Source organism: Mercurialis annua, linkage group LG1-X, assembly GCF_937616625.2.
Source record: "Mercurialis annua linkage group LG1-X, ddMerAnnu1.2, whole genome shotgun sequence".
Taxonomy (NCBI): Eukaryota; Viridiplantae; Streptophyta; class Magnoliopsida; order Malpighiales; family Euphorbiaceae; genus Mercurialis; species Mercurialis annua.
Genome location: NC_065570.1, coordinates 73202656 through 73224728, shown reverse-complemented (window position 1 = coordinate 73224728; position 22073 = coordinate 73202656). Strand labels below are relative to the sequence as shown.

Genomic DNA, 22073 nt, shown 5'->3' with positions numbered 1-22073 from the left:
AAACATCTGGCTTGCCATTGCATCACTCTATATTTTCCTCAATTTTATTTACAGTCAACTTTTTAGATTTTTCTAATATCTTTATCCATCACTTTTGTATTCCAAATTTTCTTTTCTAGATATTACTTTTTTTAAAATTTCTTGATGTTTGAAAAACTACTTGATTTTTAAGTTAATTTACATCTAAGAATTTTTTTTTTCTAAATTGACTATTGCATAAAAAAATGTTTTTTTTTTCGTTTTGAATTATAAATTTTAATAGTTCGGATTAAAATTATCTGTTACAACTCAAATTATATTTTCAATTAATTAAATAAAATATCGAGAATAGAATTTTAAATATTTCAATCATAACAAATTCTAGCTAATATTATTTATGGGGTTACTACTAATAATTTATACTATTATATTTGATTATTTATGAGTGAATAATTATTTAAACAATTGTAGCATCATATATATAGTCATAAGTTTAAATATTTAATATTATTATAAATGAACTATAGCTTAAATGATATAAATTTATAACGTTTAAACGATCTGCTAGATCATGTGTTCAATTCCTCTCACAAATACTCTCTCAAATTATTAAAAAAAAAAAATTGTTGAGAGAAATTCAAAAATTATGAGCCGGTCATATGTATAAAGTAAGAAAGAAGATTTTTACCAACGGACCCACCATGAATACCAATTTGAATAATTATGTTGTGACAAAAGCCAAGTTGAAGTGTGGGGAAATTATTTAGTTAATAATTGAGAACTCCATGATTTATGTTCCGTCGTCCAGCTTTTTACTAACACATTAATTTTCTTACGTTCGAGCCGATCACCTATATATTGCATTTATGTTTTTTTCCTTCTAATACGACACCGCATATACTACCATAAAGAAATGCGACACCACTATATTTGTAATATTGTCGCACTCGAAAAGCAAAGACTTTTAAACCATGTGCTTTGTTTTCAGGAAAAAAATGGGCAATGATATTTATATTGGGTCCATACACTTTTAATTACACACACATTCCTTCCGTTCATTTCCGTTGGAGATGAACTCAATGAATTTGCATGGACGAAAATGGATGGAAAGACTTAATTAGGATCAAATTGATAGTGTAACGATCCAATACGAACGGTATTTAGCATATGGACTCAATAGTTAAAAGTGTGATAATATATAGACCCAGATATGCGTTACGACGAAAAAAAAAAGCAGTAATAACAGTAGCAGTGGGGGGGGTGCAACAATTTGTCAAAAAGATAAAGAGATAAGATCTAATAATTTTGGATCTAATAATATTCAAAGATGAATTATTACACAAATAATATTATAAAAATCTTAAAAGATATATAGATGATGATAGACAGAAAATGCAGCTTGGTTTTTGTGTTTAGGTGATGGAATTTTCTTCTTCATGCCCACTCCTCATCAGGTGGCCCATTTTTGTTTGTTACTTCTGAAATTTTAATAAAATCAATTGTTCCATGATAGACATGGACCAAAATACACGTTAGAGGTGGGTTGTAATCGAGTTTCGTCCGAGTTATGATAAGTTTGAGCTCAAAATGTATTAGATAACTCGATTTCAAAATTAAATTTAAATGGACTTAAATTTTTAAAATTGAACTTGATCTTTAACAATATTTTTACTATTTGAATTTGACTTGAATAAAAACTAAAATTCTCATAAAAAAATTTGTCCTCCACATCATTCAATTGTAAATAGAGTCAATATCATTTTTATTCTAGTTAATAAATTTGTATACATTTTGTTTGATGAATTTTATACATTTGACTATACAAATATTATTGGTTCTATTATTAGGACATAGTCTATATAAAAATAAGTAAAATAAAAAAAATTAGTATGTAAAAGACTCATTTAGATTCGCAAACTTCACGAGTTTCATTATCAGATACTTAAACTTGACTCGAGAATAAATTCGAATAAATTGCGCTCAAATCGTTCAATTCGATTTTTATTTTTAAAAATTAATCTCAAATAACACGTGTTATATATAGCCCAACTCGTTTATGCTTTGTCTCCTGTTACAGTCAGCAATTTGGCCAGCTATGTATCAAGTTGTTCATCAACTTCTGCCCGATGATGGAAGCATTTGCTGTATAAGTTGCCATCTATACGGTAGTTTGTCTTCGGTTAGAACACTGCTTCAATTCAGCTTGAATGCAAATTAGCAGTCAAGAATGTTGGAAATGTAAAACATAATAGAGAAAATAGTTAAATGCCTAATCGTCTAAAATATTCAAATTCTTTGGAATTTTCACAAATCTTATTAAAACTTTTAATTTCAGTAATATATTCCAATTTTTAAAATTTATGGTAATTTTAGCCAATTTTAATAATTTTACAATTTGATATGTATTTTTTAGTGGTTTAAATGATGAATTAAAAAAATTATATGTGTTATTTAAAATAAAACAATTTGTTTTGGCATTTTTACATGTATAACTTTTAAAGTTATTTTTTTTATTGTATAATTTTTACATATCACTTTAATAATTTTTAAAATTGAACTAAGATAGACAGAATTATTAAAATTAAAAGTTTTGAGAAGCCCAAAAGAGTATAATTATACACCTAGTTAAATAGGAAATAATTATCCATTGAAATTGTACTGTGTAAGAACATGTAACATTTCATATCTAATGTGAGGATGGTTTGAATGTCTTATAGTAATTAAAATTAAACTATCAAATTAATTTGAATTAACCACTTTAAGCTAGTGAATTAGACATCAAAATTAATTTAAACTAATTGAATATATCTGTTACTTGTGATATGTCAGGTCTAGAGGAGAAGGGGATGTTGATGAATTACAACACTTAGGTCCTGTTTAGTTGTAAAAAATATTTTCTGTTTTTAATTTTTATTTTTCAAATAGAAAATTAGAAAATCAAAATTTTGTTTGCTTATTGAATTTTTATTTTATTTTCTATTTTCTATTTTCTAATTTTAAACAGCATACTACTTATTTTTTACGAGATTCTCGTATTTTTATTTTTTATACATGTTGTATAACCTTTAACAATGTCAAAAAAAATTGAAATTCGAGTTTTAACTGTTTAATATCAATTTAAAATAAATATTTTCAACTATGAGGAGAAAATATGTACTGAGCAACATTTTTATATCATGATGAATGTGTGGCTTAATTCAAAAATAAAATAATTAAATCATTAATTATGTTTAAACTAACATCTGATAAGAAACAACTAAAAGAAACTTCATCAAATTAATTTTGTTATTCTATTTGTAATTTTTTTTTCAATAATTATGCTGAAGTTTCTTTAAATGGTAAATTGGTTTAGAATTGGACTGGTCAGACTTGCCTTAAAAATGATCAAATTTTAAACCGGGTCAAAACCGGACTAGAAATGGAGAGAGACTGGTTCAATATTCTGATGGAACCAAAAATGTCAGTTGGTATATTGAAAAAAATATACGTTTTAAATTATCTACTAAATATTTTTATATAATTCATTGTTAATATAATTAATTAATCGATTATATTAAATTTATTTTAATGTATGTTAAAAAAAATTCGAACCGGGTGCAGTCGGAATTTTCCGATTCCAAAACTGCCCGGAACAATTCAAGTGGCGGTTTAGCGCCGGTTCAAGTGTTTCTCGATCTGTGGCCAATTTTACATGCAAGTGCTTGTTAATAGTTATAAAATTTTCATCAATAATTAGATTGAATAAATAGTGATTCTTGTTGTTAAATTTTTTTAATTAATTTTTTAAGTGTTTTTTAAACTCGTTAGACAAAAATATCAATTTGAGAATTGTGTTTTCTAAAAATTACTTTTAATAAAGGAAAAGTAGAAAACATCTTTTTGATGTTTTCCAACCATTAGTTATAATTTAAAAAATTAAAAAAATTGTTTCCTAGTTTTCTAAATTAGAAAAAAAACTATAATTAAACACCAAATTCCGTTTTTTTATTTTTTGGAATAATTTTCTAAAAAACAAGCAATATTTCCACAACTAAGCAAAGCCTTAAATATGGATTTGAAGCCAATCGCAACGAGAATGTCATCGCGAATTCAAGGAGGTTACAAATTCACTATTTTGAAATCAAAACATCAATAATATCATAAATCTATAATTATAGCTCTGTATATTCTTGTAGAATTGTATAGAATAAAGAAGTATTAAATGTTTTTGAAAGACAAAAAAGAGAAGTAGAAAACTAGAAAATTGTATCCTTTAAATTAGAAATTATAACCGTTTTCTAAAAATTGATATGCACTATTCAATCAAATGAATGTGATTTTTACACCGTTAAATGAGTTTATATTTTTTTGAATAAAAGATTTTTTTGCCTAATTAGTTCAAACAGGCTATGCAGGCATGTGGTTTTATTTCCAAACGTTCACTAATCACATATTTAAATTTAAAGAAAAAAGTATTTCAGTATAAACAAAAAAATGGAGATAAAGAAGTCATTTTTCTTGAAATAAGAATTTTTTTCAAAAAGAAAAAATATATGAGCTAGAAAATTGAGGGCCAGCACATCAAATGGAGTGTAACATTTATATGCTAAAATCAATTATTAAGTAATATCATTTTGAGGAAATTAGACTCAGCACTTGATTATCAAAAATAATTCCAAAAATACTTGAGCATCTTTTTTTTTTCTGTCAACACTTGATCCCACCTTTTTATTTCATCTAGCACTTGATTCCATCTTTTTATTTCATCCAGCACTTGATTTCACCTTTTTATTTCATCCAACACTTAACCCAACTTTTTTATTTCGTCCAACATTTAACTTCATTTTTTTATTCATCCAACATTTAACTCCATTTTTTTAAGACTTAGAAATTAGATTTTAGGATTTTAGGGGTTTAGGGTTTATGATTTTAGGGTTAGGGTTTAGCATGATTTAGGGTTTAGCATGATTTAAGATTTAGGGTTTAAGATTTAGGATACAGGGTTTAGCATGATTTAGGGTTTAGAGTTTAGCATGATTTAGGGTTTAGGGTTTAAGATTTAGAATTTAGGGTTTAGGATTTAGCATGTTTTAGGGTTTAGCATGTTTTAGGGTTTAGAGTTTATTATGATTTAGGGTTTAGGGTTTAGAGAAATAAGATTTTAAGTGTTAGGTTTAATGTTTTTATTAAATCAAGTGCTAGGTGTAATTTATTTTCTTTTGTAAGTATTGTCCGCAAATAAAAACGAACATAAATATTTTTGAGATTATTTTAACAAAATCAAGTATTTTTCAACTTTTCCCTATCATTTTCGTATTATCACCTTTATCACTCAAAGCTCCATTATCTAAAAAGAACAAAATATCACTGACCCTAATTAGAATCGTAATTGAGCCGGCAACATGAAAGTTTTTCCACAATGGTGGGGGCTAGTTACGCTGATTGATGTGTAATTTTGACCTAATGCGCATTTACTGTTCATGTTCAGTCTGTTCAACACAATTAACAGTTTAGGAAAATTAAAAGTTCCTGTGGAAAAAGATAAGATCTCAACCAAGAATGGATAAGCTTGTGCTTGCAATGCGATTTCCTTAGACTTGGATTGGTTAGCTATATATGGTCAGGCCCACCCCATTATCACTAACAATAACTATTGCATACAACGGTTGCGTTATGTCATTCAAAAGATAATTTGGTCTTTAAATCCGGACCAAATAATTCATTTAAAAGTAATATTCTTTATTTTGAAATCTCTATTTTTAAATTAATTAAGAATAAAATTTGTTCATTCAAATTCTTAAAATTGTTCATATCGTATAATTATCCTTAAGTGACTTGAAAATACGGATTATTGTTGTTAGTTGATTAAAATGGCTGAAAATGAATTATCTGAACCTAAATCATAAATCTAAAGACTGAACTGACAGTTTATCCTAAAGTGAAATATATTATTGACATCATTTTGATGATGTATCAACGGATGACTGGGATGATCGTGGTGTTCAGACTAGTTAAGCATTATCATTTTCAAAATGCAATTCTAAATAGAAAGAAAAATATTCTTAAAATGGTCATCTTATCCAAATCTCTGTACAGTACGGTTTATGATCTGCTTGGTTTTGCTAATTATACAATAGTAACATAAAAAAAAAAAAAAAAACATGAGCTACATTAATTTGTAAAGTACAAAACAGTGATCTGTCTGGCTCTGAACCAAAATAAAAGTGGACATGGTGAGCAAAATTTCTCAAATTTGCTCAGTCTTGGTCATAAGTTGAAGAAGGGCATTAGCTTTTCTCTGTGCTCTATTAGTTCCACAGCTTTTAATCTCAACTAAATGCTCATAAACACCATATTGAAGTGCCACAAGTATAAAATATGAGTTACCAGACCCCAACTCAAGTAACACAGAAGTTGCACATTCTTTGTTCTTCGGAGTACCGTCTTTTATAAAATCCACCAGCGTGTGGATGAACGGTAAGTGCCCCATGGCACTCCGCCCGTTCGGGTGCGACGAAAGTAATAGAAAGATCGAAAGTGCCTCATCAACCATGCCCAATTTTATGTCCTCAAGCAACTGGAGTAACGGCGTTATGATGCCAGCTTCTATGGCTCTGTCTTTATTTAAATGGTTAAGTGATAAGTTAAATAATGCAGTTGCAGCGTCTTTTTTACCTCTTACTGTGCCTTTCTCTAACAAGTTTACTAACGGCGGTATTCCGTCGGACAAGCCTATCGTTACCTTGTTCTCGTCGAGCATCGATAAACTGAACAATGCCGCCGCGGAATTCTCCCTTCCTTCCCTACTTCCGCTCTGTAAAACTTCTATTATCGCAGGAATTGCTCCTTCTTTAGCTATTACTCTCTTATTCGTTTCGTCAATTGATAAATTTAACAGAGCCGTTACTGCGTGTTCTTGAATTTTGGAGTCTGGATATGACAGAATTTGAACTAATGGAGGGATTGCTCCACTGTTGGCAATTGCAATTCTGTTCTCAGGATTTTCTTTCGACAGCAGACGAATTTTTGCCACTGTTTTCCTCTGCACTTCCAATTGGCTTGAAGATAAATCATTGACCAAACACAATATTTCCTGGTTAACATCGCCCGAGTAAATTTCAGATGGTATGGATATATCTTTTATAGGAAGGTGAAAATTGTTCGCTTCACACCATTGCAGGATTAGGTTTTTAAGAGCGTAATTTGGCGCGATTGACAGGTGATCCAAATCCCGTCTCGTCTTTGGACAGGTTCGGTGATTCGAACTAAACCACTTCTGTATGCTTTCTCGTTCGTATGTCTATAAACGATAATTGTTCAAAATCTAATAGAATTGCATATGTGACAAATTAATGATATCGGAAGTTAGTTAGTTAATTACCTGTCCAGACGCGATTATAACGGGATCTGTCATTATCTCTAGCGTGATCGGACAAAGGAATTCGTGAGGAATAATCAAAGACTGGCATTTCTCCAATGTCTTGTGCATTATAGGATTATCTTGAATGTCAAATACTTCCATTCCTATAATCTGTTTAAATTTGTTCAGAAGATCGATAATTTGATCCAGATTTTCCAAAATTTGTCCTTCTTTTTCCGTAACCAGATTCCTAATGGCTACGGTTTCAATCTGAAGATCTTCAACAGTGTGTAGCTCCAATTTTTTTGCTAGTCTTTCTATTATAGCACTGTCGGCATTTCTGTCGTCGTCTTTCGAAAGTACCACCATCATATCCATTGCCACTTCTATATCCTGAGTGTCTGTTCTTCCTTTCGCTCGCTTCAGCTGTACTTTCATCAGCTCCACCTGATCAACAATGCCGATTTCGCTTAATTAGACCGTTTTTTGATCAAACTAATTAATCTACCTATTGAAAGAAACTTTCAGGAAATAGTAATTTTGTAAAAACCAAATACCTGTTCTTTTACTTCATCAGAAATCCCAAGTTCATCATAAGGAACTAAATTTAGAGCTCGGTATAATTTGTCATTCACCTTTCGAAATCTCACCATTACAGCCTCGCTCTCCACGGCCTGAAATGTCAGAATCAAAATTGAGACCAAGAAAAAAGCAAAAAATTGAGTTAAAATTATTACAATATAAACTTTTTACATAAGTTACCGATATACAATTTATTAAGAATTGTTTTTTCCAACTTGCTGCATCAAAAACTAAATCACAAGCTTCTGATAAAAAAACGAGTTGTTCTAGTAAGATTTGTAATATGAATATTTTGGCGACTGAACTTTTCATTTTCACAAAAATAGGCAATAAGCAGCGGAAAACTGTGCGGTTACTCTGTTTACGAAAATGTAACAAATTGAATTCGAGCAAAATTTGAAAATGCTAATTACCAGATTAATCTTGCTTCCCTCGTTGCATAATTTTAACAAATTCTTAGCCAATACAAATGCTTTCTTTAATTTAATCAAACACGTAAATCCCTGGTCGGAAATTGATGTCTCGAGCTCTCGAGTCTCCTCTATAAACGGCAACAGAAGTTTCATACGCCTGACTAGGCTAAAACAATCTTTCCGGTGCGCTCTCCGATAATCGCCAAGCTGAGCAACAGATTCAACCACGTTTGATATTTCTTGAACAATGTCAGGACTTGATGAATTCGATTCTGATTCAATTGCTTCTCCTACCCCGTTTTCTTCTACTTTTTCATCCATCACCATTTGCTGTCTCTAATTTACCCCATAAAAACTAGCTAGGGCTTGATTTGGATTTTATTTTTGTTTTGGTAGTGTTAGAAAGAAAATTGCAGTTTCAGAATTAACGATGAGGGTGAAAAGACAAGAGAACGAAACCCTAACCTTAATTTTTTCGTGGATTTTGGTATTGTTTGTTTCTTTGATGGCCGTAAATATCTTCGCGGGCTTTTCGGTTATTTCAGTTCTTAAATTAGAAATCATTTTTCGAAAGTTGGTTACTTCTCTACGGACATCACATAATAAATGATGATCACTTGTATCAATTTAAACCGGCTTAACCCATATAAAGGCTTCGGTTCTATTAAATTTTTATTTATGTTCTCTCTCTCTCTCTCTCTTAAGAATAATTATACAACACAAAATGTCATTTTACACAATAAACTAATAAGACGTTTACTGTGTTGGAATATTTAATGATAAAAAAATAAGCAATAATTAAAAATTCTCTATCGATAATACTCGTTGATTTGTTATAAAAATAACATAAGCACTCTTTTTAAAATTTTGTTATTTTATTAAAATTGATATAATTCTTTAAAAAACACATTTAAAATTTATATCTTTTAAATTTTTATTTATTTATATTTAAAAAAAAATATTAAACTGGCGGAGAAGACGAGCTTGTCTTCATCATTCATGGAGAAGACCTGCTCAGATATGTCTTCTCCATGGCGGTTTTTTCATTGACGGAGAAAATAGTTCTTTTGATGGCCAGCCGGAGTGGATGAAGGTGGCGGTGGCTGGAGTGCGGAAGACGGTGGGGGAACTAAAAGTTCGGAATAAATTTTATCTTGGAATAAAAATAAGATATTGTGATAATTAAGATTTATTTTAATTAAATATAATTTTAATTTTAATAAGTAAATTAATAAATACTTAACTTATATAAACTTAGGTAAAATAGTAAATATATAATTAAACCATAGATATTATAAATTTATTTAAACTTAGATTTTAAATTTTAAATTTATTATTTAAAAAATATTACTTATTTTTAATATATATGAATTTTATAATATATAATTAATTCATTTGATTTAAAAATAAAATTTAATTTTGGTTTGTTTATCATGTGATTTGGTTAGGGATATTTTTGGTTTGGTTGGGTTTGTAAATGCTGCTAACTCAATTTCACTTAACGACTTCTGCTGAGTTGGCAGTAATGTAGTGGGTGAGATGGAAAAATTTTCGGTTGGTCCACAAATGGCTAAAACAGATTTAAAATATGCTGAAATTACGAAAGTATCCGATTTTAAAATTTTGAATATACCTAATGAACTCGCAAATGTTTGATATTTTGTTGAGATTAACCCTAAATTAAAAATATAAAAAAATATTGAATAAAAAATTAACAGGACTGGATAAATAAACCTTGAAATTATAAAATATTTTGTTATTTTTTATATGAAAATTATTAATTTCTTAAATAAATAAAATTTGAAAGGCATAAAAGCTTTTACGGGTTAAACCCTTTTCAAATTATAAATATTTAATTAATTTTTAAATTAAAAATTATATATAATATTAAAAATTTAATATTTCATTAAAATATGAAAAATTATTGTATAGTTAAATAAATTCTTTTTTTTAATAATTGGAAGAGGAGAAATGTTAGCGTGAAAATCGAAACAACAATCTAATAAAATTATTGTCGAGTATTTATGACTTAAATAGCAATTTGGCTATTCAATTTGTAAAAAATGGACAATTAACATATAAATTAACTTTGTTGATAAAATAATATACGAACTTGGTGATTATTGGCAATTAGCGTATTTTAGCAAATTACTTTATAAGTTAAGGGGGTAAATCTCCAATTGAGGAGACAAATAACTTACAGATTAAAAGGACAAATTATTAAAATAGGTTAAATTGCCCATAATCACCAAATTTGTGTACTGACAAAATTAATTAAATGTAAATCGTATTACTTACAAGTTGAGATAGCAATATTGCCACTTAAATCTAGTATTTATACTACTCCCTCCGTCCCAATAGAGTTGTCTATTTTGAGAAATTTTTTTGTTCTAAAATTCTTGTCCACTTTTAAAAAGTAGCCAATTTTTATACTCAAATTTTCTATATTATCCCTATTTAAAATTTATTAATGAGTAAATTGAAAATAAATTATAAGTGGACTCTATTATTAAATAGGGGTATGATAAAAAAATATTTCTTCTATAAAATTCATAAACAATAATTGATTTTTTTAATTTGTGTGATAAAAATAAAATAGACAGTTCTATCGGAACGGATCATTTTATAAAAAAAATTAACCAATTTGAACCCAAGAAATAATTATTATGTTAATTAGTAATTTTATTACTACAAAATTTGTGCGTGCCAGAACGCCAGCTCCACAGTTGTCGGGGAGACTGTTCAGGCTATTGAAGACTGTACTCACTGCACCACTTTCCTTTTATCTTTTTGACAGTACTATGCTCAGTGACGAAGCCAGCCCCAAAATTGAGATGGGGCACAAATTTAACTTTTTTAAAAAATAAAATATCATACCTCAAAAAAATACATCAAATAAATAAGTTTTTTTCTGATTAACTAAACAATATCATGAAAAATCAATTCGACTTTTTATTTTATTTTATTTTACATGTAATGAATTTGTCTTAATGGAAATAAAAAGTAAAAAGACGCATCAAATTTACTATATTTGAAAAATATTAAAAAAAAAGGTATGTTTTGAATAGAAATACATTGAAAAATTAAAATGAGAGTTTAATTCCAATAGGGCTTATGCAATATGAAAAAAAATTATGTTAATTTATATGATAATTAGGCTTCGATATACACTTCCTAATTTTAATATTTTTTTATATTGATCTAAATTGCATATTAGACTTTATTATATAATATTTTGCTACAAAATCTAATGATTTTTCTATCAAATCCAAGTAATGTATTAAATGGTATGTTGCTTTTTACTATTGTGCACAATGATAAAGTGTAATTAACCCATAAACTTAGATTATTAGGCTATGAAGTATTTTTCTTTTAATGTGAGGTAGGGCCCAGGCACAGCCTGGCCCTACCTTACCTCCGTCTCTGACTATGCTACTCTGTCACTACTAACGGTTTAAAGACGAACGAAAACAAACATTAACACCTCCAAACTTGTTCTTACGTAATATTTAAATCTTTTAACTCAATTTCAATGCAGCTTTACCCTTCAAGAGAGAGAAAATGCCCGATACTATTTAAATCAAAACCTCTCCATCAGACACGAAGCCAAATTTTTTTAAAGGGGGGCTAAATTTAATTTTACGAATAAAAATAATTTAGTCTAATTAAACAAAAAATAAATGTCAGACACGAAATTTCAATCTTTTTTTAATTAATTATGCTAACGAATCACGTAATGTGCTATATAATTATATCGAAAACGTTCCCAAAAATAAATTGGCGAATCACAAATGAATTACTTAAATACCAATCTTCTAAATAGAATTTAACTCGATATAGTTAATGTATAAATAACTCTAATAAGCCAAAATAGACAATAAAGAGAATATAAAAATTCAGTCAAAACCAGCTTATTTCTTCGAACATTGTCCAAAACATTTCAATAATATTTGTAAAAAATTATAGACTAAGAGAAAAATCAAACAAAAGCTTTTAGAAATCAAATAGGCTAGTTTGTGTGGAATGAGATGTTTCAAAAGAAGAGAGTGAACTTTATTTTATAGGTAAAAAGACAACAATTTTCCTTCTCTAAGAAATGTGGGATAAAATGATATTACAAATTTGTCTATTTTAATATTTTATTTTAATAATTGAAAAAAAAACATTTTATTCTAATAGAACTCTTAAATAAATAAATAAAAATTTGGCTTACTAATTAATTTAATATATAAATATAAAAATTACATTACATTACATGTTACCAAAAATCAAATTAGGTTTGAAATAAAATTATATTAGTTTATTAGTTTTTACCAAAAATGATACAACTTAACTAATTAGATCTCAAAATTAAACATAATATTAACTTTTGGGGGACAAGTGCCATTGCATGGCCCCCACGTTCTCCGCCCTTGCTCTTCATCATTACCAATTACGATCAAACTGTTTAATTTTATAATCAAAACTCAACTTCTATATTAAAAAAATTAAACAACACCAATCGTTGCATATTGTTATTTGTGCAATAAATTAGTAATACGTTAGTCATATAAAATATTTAATCATAATAATAGAGAAAATTATCTATGACAAAGGCTCATATTTATTGTAAATATGGTATGGTTGGACGTTTGTATAGAATATTCTTTTTTATGTTTATGGTAGCTATCTTCCGATTTCAGTTTGGCAAGACAATTAGATGTCTAGGTAGACCATATTATAGATACATCATAATTCTTTACTCATTTTTTTATTAATTATGATCTAATTGTTTTAATTGAAAATAAAACAATTATTTAAGATTAAAACTCATTAGAGTTTTTTTTATGTGTTGAATGCATTTTAAAAAGGTTAATGGACTGAAAAATTATCTATCTTTTAATTTTTTTAATAGCATCCTCATTTTATAAAACCGTCAATTGCACTCTATTTTTTTTACGTTTCAATCGCACCTAAAACATCAAATTGAACTCTTTAATCTGGATAAAATTCAAAATAAATTTTTCATATTTACCATAAATTCTAAACAACATTTGATGTTATAAATATAACAAATAAACCTTCTTCTCCACAAATTAAAATAAAAAAATAATTTAAAATATATTCGACTCTATCGCCACCTCGCTCGGACCGCCACCATCTCCCTCAGATCCACACCTATCTGTCCGCCGTTCTCCATAGGAGGATGGCAGCGGGTCTGAGGACGGCTCGAGCGAGGTGGGTGATAGCCGGTCGGGGAAGGTGTCAGCTCGAGCGAGGTAGGTCAGATACGTTTTGATATTATTGTTATTATTATTTTATAATTAATTGAGAAGAGGACTTATTTGAATTATTTTAAATTAAAGGACTTATTTAAATTTGTCCATATAAAAAATATAATATAGCCCTTAAATTTAGTTGTCTTAAAATTTAATTGTATGTCCCATCATTCATGCTTTTATATATAATATAGATACACACACATATATAACTATTTAATAATATTTATTACATTTGTATATAAAAAATTGACTCATATTAAACAAAAATAATTAAAATATTTTTATACGAAAACTTGAACGTGTGTGTGTGTGTGCGCGCGTGTGTGTGTGTATATATAAGTAAACAGTTAATAAATTCATACTAGTATTAATTAATTTTAAAAGTTATTTTTTTTATAATTAAGGGAGGAGAGAACGCTTGTGGAAGGAATCGATTTCATGATTTAGTACATCATACAAATTTTAAAAGTAATTACTATATTTTAGCATGATAGTCGTCTAGATATTTTGATGAAGTTAAACCAACTATAATTTTCTAAAAACTAAAATTTATATATAAAAACTGTTCGAATTATGAAATGGAAATAAACATTAAATATGCATATGCTGATAGAAGAATAATGATGTGAGTGATATTTAAAATACCAACACATAAAAATACAGTCCTAGAAATATTTTTATAAATCAACTTTTAGGTTAAATAAAATGTAAAAGACAAAAAAAAAAAAAAAAAAAAACTTATTATATTAGAGTAATTTTTAATTAATAGATAGAGAATATTTTAAGCTTTATTAAATAATCATTAAATATTTAAAATACGTGTTAATTGTTTAATAAACGATGCATATAGATTCAATATAAATAAAATTCAAATAAAAATGACGTGTTTCTGAAATGTTTAAACTTTAAACTATTGTTAAGAATGTTCCACTTTATGAAGGTAAAAAGGATGGTTGTGCTCCACGTGGCACTATTAGCGGTGGGTGTGTTAAATAAGAATATTATCTTAGCAACGGTAACGTGTAAGAGCGCATGGTTCTCCACTTCTCTTAATAGTCTTATTTCTACTATAAAAATATTAAACGCATTACTTGAAACTTTTTTACATTAAACCCTATTCAGGTAAAAGTTAATTTGCACCCTAATTTGAATTTTTATGTTTCACCTCTACCCTCGAGATATTAAGACCTATTTTTATTTGAAAAAAATTAAAATAGTTCTTTATTTTTGACAGATATTCTAATTACACGTTAAAATTATTATTAATACAAAAAACATTTTTCCTCACAAAATCTAACAAATTAGAATAATTTTTTCGATTAATATATATTAATGATCAATAAATATTTATAATTAAAACTCATAGAAAATACTTTTAAACAAAATAAAATAAATTAAAAAAAATCGATTATCGGACGAACTGTCGAAAGAAGGAGCCGTTGTTCCTCCATTCGGTGGAAGGAGACTGTTCCTCCTTCCATCAGACCGTTCCTTTTGAGGGAGGAACAAATCGTTCCTCCTTCAAGAGGAGGAACGATGATTCCTCCTTTTGAAGGAGGAACAGATCAGCTCTGAAGGAGGAACAATTTTTCCTCCTTCGTGGAAAGAAGACGACAATGGTTTTGAAAAAATCCAACGGCGGGTCTGAAAAATTCGGGTGGCGGGTCTGAGAAAGTGTTTTTTTAATTAAAAAAATAAATTAATTTTTAGGACGTATTTAAATATTTTTAAAGATGGAGGCCTTGTTTGTATTTTTTTAATAGAAAAAAGTATGAAATAACTCTTGTATTTAGTTGTTTTTAATAATTTTTTTTTTAAATTTGGAGTAGAGGTGAGATATAAAAATCCGAATTAGGGTGCAAATGAATTTATTTCCTATGTCAAAGTATAAATGCAAAGAAAGTTTAAGGTGGGTGATTTTTAAATAATTAGCTAAAAGTAAATAAATATAATGAAATTTATTAAACTAAAATAGTAAATGAATTAATATAGATTTAAAATATACAGATTTTTAAAGTAACAATTTAATGACTAATATGAAAAATATATTTGAATAAAAAATAAAAAAATAAGTATGAAAATAAAGTTATTACACAAAGTTGTTTATATAAGTAAAAGACAAAATCCATACTAAGGTTCCTCTACTTTATCAATCTTATTCGAGAAGCCTTTACACTAAAGTTCGTCACGTCCGGGTCCTTGTATTTTGCAGAATCACATTTTGATGTCCCTTTTTGTGTTTTTTTCAGTCCCTCTACTTACAGTTTGTGATTTTTCCGGTACACACAAAAAGACTTAAAAAATTATAAATTGATAATTTGAGGGACTGGAAGAACAAATAAGATAAGTACAGGGCATTTTTAAATGAAAATAGTAAAGTATAAAGGCTTCTGTATGGGTTTTGTATAAATAAAAATAAAAATAATTTTATATAATAATTTTTTTTATGAAAATCTCTCAAACATTTTCATAAGTTATGGAAAGACAATAAATAATATATTTAATAAGATAAGATAATAATTTTGTCAAGGCAACTAAATAATCAAATACTATGTATAACTAGAATGTTGAGCAAAGTAGGGAAAGACAACTAGATGTGAGTTTTTTTATTGTCAAATAATCTTTATTGGTTATGATTTTAAATTTTCAACAATAACATGCATCAGTATTCATTGAATGTGTAAAATATTATTATAATATTTAGGCCAACCCCATTTTGAAATCCTTGTATTAACTTTTTATTTTAGCTAGTCCCTATTAAATTTTTTACATTTAAATAATTCTTGTACTATTAATGTTATATTTTATGATCCTTCCGTTAGAGCGTGTGCACAAACACGTGTAACGACGTTAATTTTATGTACAAAACTCATTATTAAGTTCTTATACTACTCTCTCCGTCCCACAAAGATAGACCATTTAGATAAACACGGAAATTAAGAAAAATATAGTTAAATTAGTTAAAATTAATTTATTTATATATTTTTCTATTTTTAACCTTTAATAATTTTTTCAATAAATAAATAATATATTAATGACTAATTTTTGTATTACTGTATTTTGCATTGGTATTAAAAATTGACATTTACTCCATATTGGAACATGAAGAAATTAATTAAGTTGAAGATAACAATGTATATTTATTAGGGGTAACTAAGTCTTTTAGTTTTAAAATTATTAATCAAAAATAGAAGATGGCCTATAATTTGGGACGCTCAAAATAGAAAAGTGGCCTATCTTTGTGGGACGTAGGGAGTATTATTTTATATTTTAATTAGTCTCTATCAAATTTTTTGCATTTAATTATTCCTTGTACCACTATTAAATTGCGAATAATACTGTAAATCAATCATAAAAACAAAAGACTTCTCTTTCTAAATTTTTTCTCTTCCTTTTCTCTAAAAAAACTCTCATCTTTCACTTGTTTAAGGGTGGGAGAAGATGATCTTTCCGGCTAGCCGGAAAATCATCTTCTCTCCGCCCATAATACTTATTATTACATCTACTATTACTTTCAATAAATCCTTGTTAAAAATTTAATTTTGTTTTGAGTCTTTATTTTGTTCATTTTTGAAGAAATAATAAGGTCTTTTATATCCTCATTTGTTTATATTGTTTAGATCCTCAAGAACTTTTAATGTTTGTTTGAGCTTTAAATCCAAATTCTTATAGATCTAAAAAATGGTGAGGTTGTGAATCTATCTCTTTAAGATCTAAATGAAGATGGAGATCAGAAATAGTAGGCTTCAACGGATCAAGCAGATCGACGGGTAAATCGGAAAAAGAAATCATCTAACTCTCGCTCAACGAATCGTTCTGTTTAAATTTTGGGACTCAAGTTTAGATTTTTCTCTATTTTTTCGATTTTTCATAGCTTGTATCTGAATTGTTGTTTATTATTTATTATCTCAAAATTAGAAAGATCATATATATAACTTTTGTTATAGGACTTTCTGTCACAACCCAAAATTATTGAGCCGCAACCGGCGCTAGGGAACGGGAGTGGTAGCTCCGGAACCCGTAGCAAGCCTAAACTCACAATTTATTTTTCGTAAATATAATATAAACAAATAACAACAAACAACGGAAGCAAATATACATATATATAACATATAACCGAATATGTACACTAACTGTTTCAAAACCTCGCGGGCTCTAGTTACCGTACCCTGTACGAACTGGCCTCGCGGTACTATATACATCAGTTAGTGTTTCAAACATCTCACTGGCATCTGGGGCCGTGGATCAAATACAACGTACGTAGCCTATCAAAAAGCATATAGACAAATACAGCAATTGATATATACAATCAAAATAAACTGCTGACTAGGCTACTTTTCTGTTGACACAGGACCACTACTGCAGCACTCACAGAAGTCAGAAACTAACATATACAGCTGACTTCTGGACTTCAAAATTGGTCTCTAGCTAAGTCCACAAGCTAAGCACCTGAAAGACATCAAAGGTGAGGGGTCAGTATTTGGGGAAATACTGAGTGAGTTGACATTTACTAACAGTATTAATATAAAAACATAGCATCGCATCTCAAGAAAATGTTAATATAAAACATATAACCATGTATTTGATCCGTACGAAACTAATATCCTAGCATGCGACACATCTCTCGAATAATCATATATCATTCAACCCAATCGTAAATATCAATTGCGAGTCCAACTCGCTGGTGGCCCAGCCACTCGATACGGGGACTTCCAGGCTACACCGTAGCCGAGTTCACTCTGCGTATCGAAATCACAACCCAATCGTAAATATCATATTCATCAACAGCTCCCAGCTGTGTCAAGTCATTTCTCAATGCAAACATACTAGACTGACTCGATACTGGTGATCACACAGCCTATTGACACCCAATAGGTAGCTAGTTTCTTCGGATCGCATACTAGTTCTCATATATAGAAATTAAATAAACCTATAACACTTCAAACAATTATATATAATGCGATGCGTAAGAACAGTATATATATATATAAAATAGTTTTAATACATGAAAGTAAAAGTACAACTCACAGTGACCGCAATCCAAGAAATGATATGATCGATCTGATAGTATGCTCTCGCTAGTCCGCCTCTACTGACTCCACTACTCGCTGACACGTCTGATAAATCGTTAATAGTTAGACGTGATTCTCGTATTCTTGTACGTATAATACTTTTAAGTTTTATGATTTAGTTTCGTTTTATACTTATTTACGTATTCAATATCTCTAGTCGTATAAACGACTTAGCGAATACTATTTCTCATAATTGAGAATCGCTTAACGTCCTTGACGTTTTCCATTATTATTATTTATCTAAAACGTCGAGCTAATCTCGAGATTAATGATTCTCAAAGTCCGAAACCCGTCCTTTAGAGTTAAATTACTCGAAACGTCAAATACCTAGGTCAATTACAGTTTGTATACGCGTGGGGGCGAGTTGGGGCGCACGGGTGTGCGTTTTGGTGGGTGCACGATCGTGCAACCAAGTACACGTTCGTGCACCTCAGGGGTACACGTTCGTGTACTCATTGTACACGTTCGTGTACCATGAGAAGTACACGTTCGTGTACTTCAGTACACGATCGTGTACCTCGCTAGGTGCACGTTCGTGTACATCAGTACACGTTCGTGCACCCGTGGTACACGGTCGTGTACCACGTGCACAGCCCCGGAAATCAGATTTTCCGGGGTTTCGCCACAATCCCGACGTGCCAAACATACCCACGCTCAATACCCATATCTCGGTTTCTTCAAAAACGTCATAGTAAACCCGAAAACATCAATTTCTATCCAAAATCATAATCTCATGAAAACAGCCCACAAAATCATCTTTTTCATGCCAAAACCCGACCTCTTACCTTAATTCGATGGCCGGAGGTGATAGAGCTTTCCGTTCTGAAGAAATCGCCGCTTGAATCACGCGAATCGGACGTCGTACGGAGAAACGGCGGCGAAACGACGATATCGAACGAATGAAGCTTCTGTTTCCTCTCGATCCTTCTCTGATCTTCATTTCATATTTCCTTTCTTATATTGTTTGGCTAAAAGCCCACTTTGATCCTTGTTCTTTTTGTTTCTTATCATTTATCCTTTAAACTTCTCTTTTATACGATTTAGTCCATAACTAAATCGTTAAATTCTTTTATTACGACTTATACGTATTATTTATATCCTATAAATAATACAAAGCCCGATAATAACACTTTCCCGTCAAAATCCCATATTTCTATTTTCGACACAAAGTGGCTAACTTACCACTTTGGTCCCTGTACTTCATTTTAGACTTTTCTTGACATTTTTCCTATTAATTCCAATTCTAACTTTAGAATTGAAATATAACCTTAATTTTCTCATAGTTAACTTCTCAAAACCGACCTACTTGAAACTTATTTACTTTATCTTTTCAAAAATTCTTCTGATATCACCACTCTGGCGAATCAAAACTGGACACGTGGTCCAATTAGCTAATTAAATATTTTGGGGTATTACACTTTCACTTGTTGTAATTTAATCTTCATCAATGATTCTAACTTTGAAAAAAAAATTGCGAATAATTTTATAAAAATAAGTTTAAATAATTTTATGAACTTTTAAGTAATTTTATAAACCCCTTAATTGAATAACCATATTTAAATATATATGTTGATATAATCCATATTAATTTATATAAATAAAAAATTAAGCGCATCGTTTTTGTATGAATAATATTTGTCTTATTTAAAATATTTAAGCTAAATATGGATCAAATAATTTAAATGTGTATCACCCATAATTGACCTACTAAATTAAACGATTTAAATATTTTGACACACTTATTAATTTTCATATTAAATTCGTGCAATTATATTATCTCAGCTAGGTTTTGTAATCGAATTAGTTTGTAAATCGAAGTAGGGGTTTGTAATCGAAGTAGGGATTTGTAAATCGAAATAGAGGTTTCTAAAATCGTTGTTTGGGTTTTCAACCGAAGTTAGAGTTTGTAATTCACAATGTGGGTTTTAATTCAAAGTAAGGGTTTGTAAAATTATTTAATAATTTAGAAAATTATTTAAAAGACTTATTTTATACAATTATTCGCAATTAAATAGTGGTTCAAGGAATAATTAAATGAAAAAAAATTAATAAGGAATAACTAAAATAAAAAGTAATAGTACAAAGACTTAATAATGAGTTTTTTACGTAAAATTAACGTCGTTAAACACATTTGTGCACACGCTATAACAGAAGGACCAAAGAAATATAAAATTAATAGTATAAGAATTATTTAAATGCAAAAAATTTAATAGAAACTAACTAAAATAAAAAGTAATAGTACATGAATTTTAGAATAGATTTAGCCTAATATTAAACTCATCATAAAATGTGTTCAAATATAATGACCAATCTTAATTGATGGTTTCAATTTGATTAGATCCTTTTGAAACATAATAGGTCTGGATGATTCAGACCTGTTTGATCTGAATACATTTCGATGTCTAAGTTAAGTTTTAGTATACGAATAGAAGTAACTTTGTATGAAAAGAATGAATTAAGTTTATACCTAACTAAAACTCTTTATATATGTATTTTGATGCTGTAGTTGGATTCAATAATTCAGGTTGAGTATTTTAGTCGAATTCTACATCCTTATGGAGATATGATCTGATACGTCTGGTATTGTGCGCTTGATACGAGACGTTCGATATAGTGCGTCTATCCCTGTTTGAATGGGACGTCTCAAAGACTTCTGATACAGTTGAACCACCTATATTTTTATAAAATTTGGTCCGATTTTCTATTATTTCTAGTATTGTTTAACCCATATATATCATTAATCATAGAAAATATGCATAAATATAATCTAAAAAAATAAAAAAATAAATAGAAACATCAAATTAACTTTAAATTTAATAAAAATATTTATTATAAAAAATAATTCCATAAATAAGATCCACTACTATTACTAATACTGCTACTACTATAATTATATTCAAACGAGTAAATTTTATAATTTATAATTAGTAATATTTATGCAAAAGATTTTAATAATGAATCTATTTTTTTTTTTGAAAAATAATGGTTATGATAGAATCTAAATTTACTTGAAATATATCAATGGAGAAAAGAACCTGACCTACTAATAGGTCGAATAATTTAAGTTTTTTTTTTGGGGAAATTAATAGGTCGAATCAGTAAGCAAGGGTTCATCATAATAATTTAAGTTTTTTTGATAATTTCATAATAATTTAAGTTAGTAATAAAACTCAGCATTTATTTAATACAAACTGACCTACTAAAGAATTATTTATAAAAATAAAAAAAAAATGCTAAAAAGAAAATGAAAGAAAAACAATAATAATAGGGAAATATTTGAAAAGCACATGCAGGGATAACCGTTGAACTTTAACACAAGAGAGAACGCGACTTTTCAATGAAATAAGATCCAACGGTCAGTATTTACTAGCCGTTGCATTTAAAAATTTGATAAGGGCATGTGCAGACATATATCCGCTGTTTGCGT

At 28.7% G+C, this 22073-nt stretch overlaps 1 protein-coding gene across 1 annotated transcript; it reads right to left on the bottom strand.

Annotated features, from left to right (window-relative positions):
- Positions 1-6018: 6018 nt before the first annotated feature.
- Positions 6019-8818, bottom strand: LOC126677851 (U-box domain-containing protein 15). Its single transcript, XM_050372659.2, has 4 exons — positions 8314-8818; positions 7876-7992; positions 7340-7765; positions 6019-7258 (listed from the first exon to the last, which is right to left on the bottom strand). The coding sequence occupies exons 1-4, from the start codon at positions 8638-8640 to the stop codon at positions 6206-6208; spliced, it is 1923 nt and encodes a 640-aa protein (XP_050228616.1). The 5' UTR covers positions 8641-8818; the 3' UTR covers positions 6019-6205.
- Positions 8819-22073: the final 13255 nt, after the last annotated feature.